This window comes from Apium graveolens, chromosome 5 (assembly GCF_009905375.1).
Source record: "Apium graveolens cultivar Ventura chromosome 5, ASM990537v1, whole genome shotgun sequence".
Classification (NCBI taxonomy): Eukaryota; Viridiplantae; Streptophyta; class Magnoliopsida; order Apiales; family Apiaceae; genus Apium; species Apium graveolens.
In genome coordinates this window covers 312,603,871-312,614,701 of record NC_133651.1, presented here as the reverse complement: position 1 = coordinate 312,614,701, position 10,831 = coordinate 312,603,871, and the positions used below count along the sequence as shown (strand labels likewise).

General features: G+C 32.7%; 1 protein-coding gene across 1 annotated transcript; it reads left to right on the top strand.

The window, feature by feature from the left end:
* The first annotated feature begins 5,332 nt into the window (after positions 1 to 5,332).
* On the top strand, positions 5,333 to 6,319 carry LOC141661268 (AP2/ERF and B3 domain-containing transcription factor At1g51120-like). The gene has a single exon (XM_074468252.1). It carries the CDS (start codon positions 5,333 to 5,335, stop codon positions 6,317 to 6,319), a length of 987 nt encoding a protein of 328 aa, XP_074324353.1.
* The last annotated feature ends 4,512 nt before the right edge of the window (positions 6,320 to 10,831 follow it).

The following is a 10,831-nucleotide window of genomic DNA, read 5'->3' as shown; positions in this document are numbered from 1 at the left end:
TTGCAACTATTTGTTTCTATGTGTAGATCTGTATATAAGTAAAATTAACAAATAAATCATACATGTATATGATGTTGCCATAAAATGAAACATTTCAACAGGTATTACCAGAGTTCCGGTTCATGGGCAGCCTGAGGATATATATGAGCAAATTTCAGACATCATAATGGAATATATGCTATTACGAGGAGATACTTTTCATAAACCAACCACTCTTTCAAATTACAATTGTTCTTGTCATCAGTTTTGGTTGATTTTAATTATGTTGTTTGTAGTAATTTACATCGGGTAGCGTGCACATGGGTTTTATCATATGTATATCTGGTAAAATCTTGCTTGGGCCACATTTTGGTGTTCAATACCAATTTATTATAAATACTTGTATCTGGAACACTTATTATTGTCCTGCTATCTGACATTTTTTGGTAAATTAGTAGTTAATTTTGATTCAGTTAGTATTTTGTGCAAGCTTTAGCTTTGAAGCATGCTGGAACAGAAGCTATATTTCTATGATATTTTAACATATAAAGAAATTATCAGGTTCACAAGTTCTTTTCAGCATTGCTTTGGAAAAAGAGTTACCTTCAATGGCTTTTTCTTTAGTGGCCGAAGAGGTAAGGCTGGAGAGTTAGCTGCTCTTAATATGTACAGTCCACAATGGCACCATGTTTTCTTTCATTGGATACTTAAGATCATACATCATATCCTTCCCATCACACCAAGATCAACCTCCCTTGCCCTACCCTATTAAAAAAGTGAGAAAATACATTTAATGAATAGGATCAATAAAATTCATAGTTGGTTACCACTTACCATTTGTATATTTAATTGTTAAATTGTGTATTCCACACATTTCAAAACATCAGTGACAATACATGCTAACAAAGGAGGGAACTCTTTGAACAATTTCACAGTATTCATCTAAACCTATATGTTTATTTCCTTTTGTTTTAGAACAAATTTGAGCAATGCATAAGCTTCATTCCCAATTATAATAATTTACAATGCCAAAATGCACTGTTATATCCCTAATATCTTGTAACTTCAAGGGTTAGGATTAACATGTACGGTATATACATATGATCATTTTTGCAGGTCAAATACTTGTAACTTGTTCCCCGAAGATGAAACAAGAATTGATTTTAAGTATATACAATGTGAATCATGGTTAATAACCAAAAACTATCCATAAATATGTTACATTAATGTACATCATAGTAGCATACTCACCCATATTCTGATATCATGCATACTCTACATTATCCTCGTGCCCAGTTAGTACCTACAAAAATACACAATATCGGAATCAACACATATACTGCCAGCATAACACAAAGTCGATGGATCTGGGGAGAAATTGTACCATTATTATTCTCCATATCCTTGTGAATTGCTTCCCGAGAATTCGAATCTAGGACGAGAGATGGGCGTGCTTTGCATACTGAAGTAGGAACTCTGGTTCCCTTGCCCTTAGATGCTTATAACTATAAAATAATAAATAAATATTTTAACTAATCGACGTTCTGGTCACACAACCAACAACACCAGTAAATCAAAATAATATTATAAACTATACAATTCCAAGGAAAAGAGTGCTACTTACCAACTAAAAAATAGTGTAAAGCCAGTTCTCTTCAAACCCAGTTGTATATACTAGTTATAGTACAAGGAAAATCACCATTTGTAAGGTGGACAGGATAAGATGAAAAGTAGAACTGAGAGGCAGAGTGGAGACCAAGATAAACATAGATAAACATAGATAAAGAGGGGGTGAGAGAGAGATAAGAAAATATATAGTAACATGTACACATAAATCAACTAATTGAACACTAAAATTAGGCAAAACTCAAACAAAATGAAGAAGCCATATATAGGGTTTGACCTTCATATAATTTAAGAGAATCGAACAATTAAGGATTCGTGTAATTAAAAATCAGGTTTATGTAACTGTAATCGGTAGATTGTAATTTAACAGAGAGAGATAAGTGAGAAAGTGAGGTCGAGATAGAGAGTGAGGTGAGAGCTGAAGGAAAAAGTTCAAGAGAGGTAGCCAGGTGAGACAGAGTCTAGTAAGAGAGAAAGAGGGGAGAGATGAGAGAGAGATGAGAGGTGAGAGAGACGAGAGAGCTAAGGTCACGAGAGAGAGAGTGGAGTGATAGATATTTTGGAAAAGGGGGGCAATAAGAATAAAGTGATATTTTATTAAAATTAAACGGGGGAAAGTGTATCACAATTGGGGGGAAAAAGACAAGTAAAATTTTATTTTTTTAGAAATGACCATAGACAAGGGTTAACAAAATAAACCGATGTCAAAGTTCAAAGCATAATTTCACCTTTTTAATTTCTGAAAATAGATAACGGTTAATAAAATCAGCCGATGTCAAAGTTAAAATCATAAACTTGAGAGTTTTAATTTCTGAACATAGACAACGGCTATTAGGTGAAACCGATGTCAGCATTCATATTCAACATCGCTTATTTTTAAACTGATGTTAAACAGGCTTTTAATATTGGGTGCATTACATGCCGATGTCTAAATACCGATATCATGTCTACTATTTCCAGTAATGTTGATCAACTTACATACTTTCCTTTCATTGCTAGATGCAACAAATCCCTCAGCTTGGTCCATACAAATCTCTTCTTCAAGTTCACCATGAAGCAAAGCGGTCTTTACATCCATCTGATGGATGAGAAGACCATGGACGGAAGCCAATGCTATAAGCATTCCGATTGTTACCATCCTAGCAACCAGAGAGTATGTATCAAAGTAATCAATTCCTTCCCTCTGCTTAAAACCCTTAGCTACCAGTCTAGCTTTGTACTTATCTATTGAGCCGTCAGGGTTCAACTTCCTCTTAAAGACCCATTTACACCCAATAGTAGAACACCCAGGAGGGAGATCAACCAACTCCCATATTCCATTAGAAACATTAGAGTCAATTTCACTCTTCACAGCGCCCTTTCAATGCCTAGACTCCAAAGAATCCATATCTTGTAGGGAAGTTATAGGTTCGTCCTTGACATTGTAAGTGATAAAATCACCTCCAAAGTTCTTAACTACCTTTGCACGCTTACTTCTCCTTGGTTCCTCTACTTCCTTAGGAATAGAGCTACTACTAGGTTCTGCCCCCATATTTATCATCTTTTCCACATGATCAGGAATAGAACTCGATGTGTGAGTAGGATCTTCCTTAGAAGTCGCTTCAGGTATTCCAGTCTTCATAGGGTAAACATCCTCAAAGAATGTAGCATCTAGAAATTCAACTATCGTGTTTGCCACTTTACCATCTATGTCAGATTTTAATACCAAAAATCTCACAGCTGTAGTGATTTCAAGATAGCCCACAAAGATACAGTTAACAGTTTTCGGACCTAGTTTCTTTCTCTTGTGTTCAGGAACAAGTACCTTAGCAAGGCACCCCCACACACGAAGATAATTAAGACTAGTCATCCTCCTTTCCACAACTCCAAGGGTGTATTATCCATGTGTTTCGATCACAAGATATTATCCCTTAAAATTTTACAATTTTTGAAATAAGCTTGGGATTCAAATTTGGGATTAAAATTTGAAAGAAGTCATACGTGGTTTGTTGAATTCTTGAAATCAAAAGGTATTTAATTTGAATTTTAAAAAATCTTTTAAAATCTGATGATATTCAATATAGATTGGAAAAAATTATTTAAAATCTGAGTCTATTCAATTTAAAATTTTAAAAATCCATCAAATTACGATGGTATCAAAAGTTCATGGATTTGTTTTTATTTGAAAAAGTGGTAGATTTTGATGAATTTGCTAGTACATTTTTAATATTTTAAAATCTTTTTAAAGTGCATGAGATTTTGAAGAATTTCTAGAATAATTCCCAAAATCATCATGACTCGGCAAGATTTTTCTATCAATTCTGTCAAAATCCACGAACAATTAAAATCTACCCAATGTTTTTTTAAAATTCATGAATTGTTATGATTTTTTTAAAATCGAAAATGAATATACCCCATAAATGTGAGATTAGAGTAATAGAGTTGTTTTATGTGTGACTATATGGTGCTTTCTAAATAATCATAAGCTTTTTAGTTTGTACTAAGAGATTTTATCAGGAGAGCATTATTACATGATTGTTATGTTCCTCATATTTGGATTTAGACACTTACCTTAAGCAATAAGGATGAACAATATAACTATGAATTGATAACAAAATAGTATATAACATATTTTGAAATATTGGTGACTAGTTTAAAGAATCTGACATCAATGATTTAATCACAAAATATTCGAAATCTCATTTAAATTCTTTTCTTTTCTTTTTTTGAAAATAATTAAATTCTTTTCTTGGTTAGTGGCTTCTTTCCTGCTATTAGCTGTTAACTATAAGCACCAGCCCCTCTAAGAGATCTGTCTTAGAGCTCACCAACTTGAGAAGAATTTAACACCTATTTGTGTAAGTTTTATTGTCATTATTTCAATCATGATTTAGCTCTTACAAGATAGTTATATGCCATATTTATAGATTTTATTAAGTTTTAAATATATATGTGTGAACCAATTTGATTTAATTATTGATTGTGTACTGGGGGTTTTGTGTGTCATGAGTTCTTCGAGGTTATTTGATCATTTTACTTTAAATCCAATGTGTAATGTCTAGTCAAATTTATAGTAATTGTGTAATAGGAGACATTTTTTGTATTGATTAAAGCATATTTGTGCCTATCATGGGCGGTTTTTACATTTATTCTTCTCATTTAATTGTGAATTTTTAGACATCTGATGCATGTTTGATGTATGAGAACCCCCTGTATTAGTTTGGCTGTGAGAGATCCAGGAATTAAATTCCAGTGATATATGGATCATATTTTGTGAATATACCTTTATAACTTTATATTTTCGGAAGACATTTTCATATATTTTCAAAAAAAATAATAATTAAAAAATTTAATTACAAAAAATATAAATTTTTGTTTGAGGGTGACACATGTCCCACATAGCCCCTTACTAGATCCTCCCCCGAGTGTGACTGTGATGAGAGAGTTGGAAAATGTAGAATGCACAAAATATAGTTCCAAAAGTAGTTTTTTAGTTGAGCTAATTAATAAATACATAAATGAGATCTCTTTTTATTCTTATGTTAAAAAATACATTATATTCTATATTTCATTTTAAATCATAAGTATGGATGTGTTTTCTTCAAATCTTTTTCCTTTCCGGTTTCTAGTTTGGACTTTAAATATGAGTTACTTGCTGCAGATCATTTTCTCTGCAGGTTTCCATAGTTTAGGAATGAAATGTATTAACTTGTTTCATTTACTAACTTTCCTGTGATTGCAGTAAACAATGAAGGATCTCATGAATGTTACAGCACATATGTTCGGCAAAGCTTCAGGTTCGAACAGTTTGAGTCATAATCAATCATGTACTAAGCGTGCAAGGCATGATAAAACTATCCGTAGTTCGAGTTCTAAGGGAGTCGTTGCTCTAATGAATGGGAACTGGGTAGCACATGTTTTTGTAAATCATAACTGGACTTGCATAGGGATTTTTAAGACAGAGGAGGAAGCAGAGATGGCATATGATAGTGTCGATGAAAGCTTGCGAAAGACAGAAACAATTGCACAAGAACCAAATATTCTGAAACAAGTCTGCACTGCTGGTAGCCTTTCTTGCAGGTCTGTCAATATTTTCCAGGCACAGAGGCAACAAGATTGTACACGTACCTGTATATTTGAAAAGGTACTTACTGCTAGCGACGTAGGTATGCTCTACAGAATTGTAATTCCGAAAATGTATGCTAGTTGCTTCCCATGCGATTCCCATAAGCTAGCTTTCTATGACCAGTCGATGACACTCTGGAATTTTCGCTATGGTGTCTGGAAGGGAAGTAACAGTTATGTCTTATCTAGTGGCTGGAAAGATTTTGTGCGATCAAGTGTCTGGAAGGGAAGTAACAGTTATGTCTTATCTAGTGGCTGGAAAGATTTTGTGCGAGCAAAGGATCTGAGATCAGCGGACAAAGTTATTTTCTTCAAGTGTGAGCTTTTTGAGACGGGGTCAGCTGTTCACACTTATTTTGCAATTGATGTGGAATATAATGCTAATAGAGTACAAGTTGAGGAAGCTAACAGGGGAAAATATGTCATTGGTGATGGCGAAAAATTGCATTCGAAGGAAGGGGTGCAGAACTTTGGCGTTGAACCGAATCACAGCGGAAATGCAGATACCAGGCTCGAGATGGATATCGAGGGTGACAGTGACTTGAACATAACTGATTCCAGGAAAGCACCGGAGAATAGTGTCATGCTCTTCGGTGTGAAAATTGCTTAAGGAGGTATTTGGGAATATTTAATCTAATCACTTAATCTCATCTACCTGTACTTGTCTAAGTTCTTGATTCTGCATGCACGTATTGCAATTTTGCAAGGCAACAAAATTTTGAGTATGCTTAATTTTTTTCATTTTCTTGTTGGTTTTAAATAAAAAGAACCTTCAAAACATAAGCTCAAACTAATGTGATTCATTTTTGAGTCTCAATCAAATCTTGCATTAATTTCTCTTATAATTTACTTGTCTCATGACTTCATTTTGATATTTTAATTTAAAATTACCTAACATCAACAAGGACCCAACAATATGACTCTATTAAAGGTATTATTTGTATCCAACAATATGACTCTATTAAAGGTATCATTTGTATGTCTTAAAATTTCACCAATTGAGCTCATTAAATCCATGACAATAGCCCACGTAGATATATAGGTACTATCCTTCATTCTTTTGATCTATTTTACATAAGATCAGCAGTGAGACCCTCAAATCCTTGGATGGAGCCCATTTATCAAATTATTGTTAGAATTTATTGTGTGCAATTCTTGTTCAATGAGTGTATAATTTATATTTACCTACTTTTTATAAAGTTATGTACTTAAAGATTTATATGTTACTTTTGTAAATTAATAAAATTTCTTTTATATTCTATAAGCCAGTTATATATAATTCACATATTTGTTAGTTATATATTTAAATCACTCTAAAATGTGATAGAGAATAAACTATTATTTTTTGTTAACTAAATTTTATGTGGTTTTAGAATTTGGGATTTATAAGTTATATTTCTTTTGATATTATAGATCGGAGTTAGGTTAAATAGCAGCATTATAAAATATTTTAAAAAGAAATATTTTCAAAACAGATTTAGGCATGATGACCCCTTTTCCCAAATAATTAAGCTTATTCTGGTGTATGTTTTAACAAATCTCATATTGACAGAAAATCAAATTCGATCAATAATAAACTGACTAAAACTAAACAAGGCTACGAGTGCTACCTAAACTTGGGTTGTGTTTGTACCTGGTGATCGGGGATTATGTGGGAAAATAAAATAAAAAGACCCATTGGGGTGGAGGTGTGTATATATACTTGAGTTAGAGACTTCTTTCCAGTTATGATTTGGATTTTGTATCCTCATTTAAAAATTTGAAATGTGTTTGAAATTGGATTTTATCTCAATTGATAATGGAAATCTGAAAGACGCTGCGATTTAATTTAAAATAAATTGATCAAATTATATAAAAAAACATTTATGGAAATTAGAATCATTAAATCAGTACAAGAAATCTCAAATTTAACAAAAAAAGTTGCCAACAAAAATCTATCTGTTAACAATTATCAACTAATTTGCCGACCAATTTCAAACTTTTGAAAAGTATACACAACATCAACTGTTTCCAAACTGGTGAGTAATGAAATGTTTCCAACGAAATTTTCTGTTGGCAAAACCAAAAGTTATAACGGAATTACTAATGAATTGCCAACAGATATATAACTATAGAATACTAACAGGAAACTAATAGTTTACTAAGGGATTAGTAAAGCAAACCGCATGGTCCCATTTCAGCCCTATTTGTATTCCGTTAGTATTCGGTTAATAACTATGGATACGTTATCTTTGTTTCCTTACTAATCTGTTATGATCGTAGATCAGTATTATTTGTTCTATTACCGATCTGTTGCAATTCTATATCGGTCGTGCATATACTACAAAATTTTTGTAATCATACAACTGTTTTTTTTCGTTGTCTGAAAGGTAGTTTTTCCGTTGTCTATCCAACACTCGTGTGATCGAAGGTTGGACAACGGTTGTTAATACAGTTGTAATAAGGGAGATTCAACAACAGTGTTTAACACTGGTTACAATCTCGATGACACAACGGTTGTTTTAGAAAAACAATTGTTGGAACATTTTTAACATGACAGTTTTCTTAGTAATAAACAACGGTTTATTTACGTCAAGAGAAAGTTCTAAATTTTCTTTCCAATTTTAAATATCTTTTCCAAACAACAGTTATTTTATCCATCTATTATTTATATAATAGAACAACAACAGTTATTTTCAGAGGTAGTAATATAAGTATCTTTTAGACAACAGTTTTAGGGTGGTGTTATAATGCAAAAGAGATAACGAATTACTTTTCGGGAACCATTGAAGAAATATTTGTAACACAACAGTTTACTAAGTAATAGACAACAGTTTAAAAAACCATTATCTTATTAGGTATATGCATTTTGCATATCAATTTCATATTTAATTAAAACCAGCTGCATAAAAACCACAAAAATTAGTCCCCTGCCAAAATAAAAATACCATAATCCATACCATAATCCAAAACAAAATCATACCATAATCTAGGCCCCCGCCAAAACAAAACCAATTCACTACCATACCATAATCCATACCATACCATAATCCATCCGTTCAACAATCCAAAACAACCAGATCTACCTACCAAACTACCAGCAATCCACCGAACACAAAATACATTATCGCAAGTCTACTTATCACCAACTACATACATAAAACATCCACTTTACGATAAGTTCAAACGAGTCTACTTGTCAACATACGATAAGTTCAAACGAGTCTACTTGTCAACATACGATAAGTTCAAACGAGTCTACTTGTCACCAACTACATACATAAAACATCAAGTTTACGATAAGTTCAAAAGAAAAGAAAGGCGAGGACCTAGCTTGCACAATGTTTCATAAAATATTTTGCAAACTCAACCCTGATCTCGTTGATGTCATCCTCAGTGTAAACCAGGTTTGATCTACGCAGCCACTGAAATATGATCCAAAATTTTGTATAAGTAACATGTTCTGCCCTTATAAGAGTAAATACAAAGTGGATGAAAAGGCCCATAGATAGTCAATTGTCACCTTATTAGCAAAGTCCAGCTCCTTATCATGAATGATTTCCATCATGTATCGCATCACAAACAGGCCACAATCCTTGTTCCCGGTTTGCACTGGAACTCCCTAAAATATCAAACAAAAAATCATTTAAAATATCCAGTCTCCTTTAATAACATAATTAATATATGATCACAAAAATAAATAAATACCGCCATGTTCTCCCACAATACTTTCTTCTTCGAAACCTTTTTCAAATCCTCCTTGTACATTTTAATGGCACTGCAACCAAAACGAGATATATCAAAATACAAAATAACCACTACAAAATATGGTCGGACAAGATTTATAAGTTAAGACTTAATAATCAAATTTTATAACGTGAACTCTTACTTGTCGACAACATCCACCCATTCTCCATTTGCAATTCGGCGTTTAAGAGGGTCCATATAGTAGACTACCTCTGCGTCTGGATTGACAACTGTCAGGGTCCAGTGGTTGCTACAAAAAATAAACAGAGGTGCTTGTTAAATAGTAAAGCCTAAATTTGATGCTTTTTTGTCACTCAAACAACTTAAATATCATAAAAAAAAATTACATTTCTATTGAATTAAAATCAACCTAAAAATTATTTAAACTCACTATTTGTGAAAAATAATCTAAAATGTGATACTAGTAGAGTGTAATTTACTGTAATAAACATGATCAGGTATAACATCAAAAATTGAAGGCTCATACTGATAAAATTTAAATTCCAGTAAATAAATCAACTTTAAAACTGAACCTATACAATTATCATCAAATTTGAACTTGAAATATTATGAGGTTGAACTATACAATTTCCCCTGTCTGAGAAACAAACCTAACATCTAATAACAAAATCAATTAAATAGTGTAAGCCATTTGATTACTTTTATATTAACTTCAAAACTGTCAAGGCATTTGATTACGTTTATACTGAACCAATGCAATTAATATAAATTTCAACAAATATTATCGAGTTTAACTATACAATTGAACCCATTCCTTACAAAATTAAAGCTAAATTCTTGAAAAAATTAATAAAAAACTGGCAATGCTTAACAACTTAATAGCTTGGGATAGTAAAAATACTTACACATCATTGTACGGCAGGAGAAAATGCTGCCCTTTCCTAGAATCTTTAAATCTTGTACACAATTCACGCGACCTCTGCACTGCACTGCCACATCCAATGGCACCGATTGTGCCTGGATCTACAAAGCTAATCATGTTGACCATCTTATGCTTCTTCACATATTCATTCAAGAAGCTACAAATTAAATTAAGCAGTCCTTAGTAAAGATTGTCATATTTATTCCAAGGCTATATACTCCAAAAAAAAACTTTGAATGAAAAGCTTACTGAATAAAAAGGCAAATGACAGAGCCGGCCATTTCACCGCCAGAGCACACTGCATGTATATCAGATAAGAACATGATTTGCTTCTTTGTAAAGCCAAATGCTTCTTTGCTTAGCTCAAAAGAAATTGTTCGGCCACCACTCAAGGCTTCCTTTGCCCATGTCCACAAACGTTTCATTGCAGAAGGATAATTCGGACCAATTTGAACAACAAGCTCTGGTTCAACATCTTCAATTACTTTATACGTCTTCTTCATTTTCTTAGCA

Coding starts and splice junctions, on each gene's coding strand:
- LOC141661268 (XM_074468252.1), top strand. CDS start 5,333: ATGAAGGATCTCATGAATGTTACAGCACATATGTTCGGCAAAGCTTCA.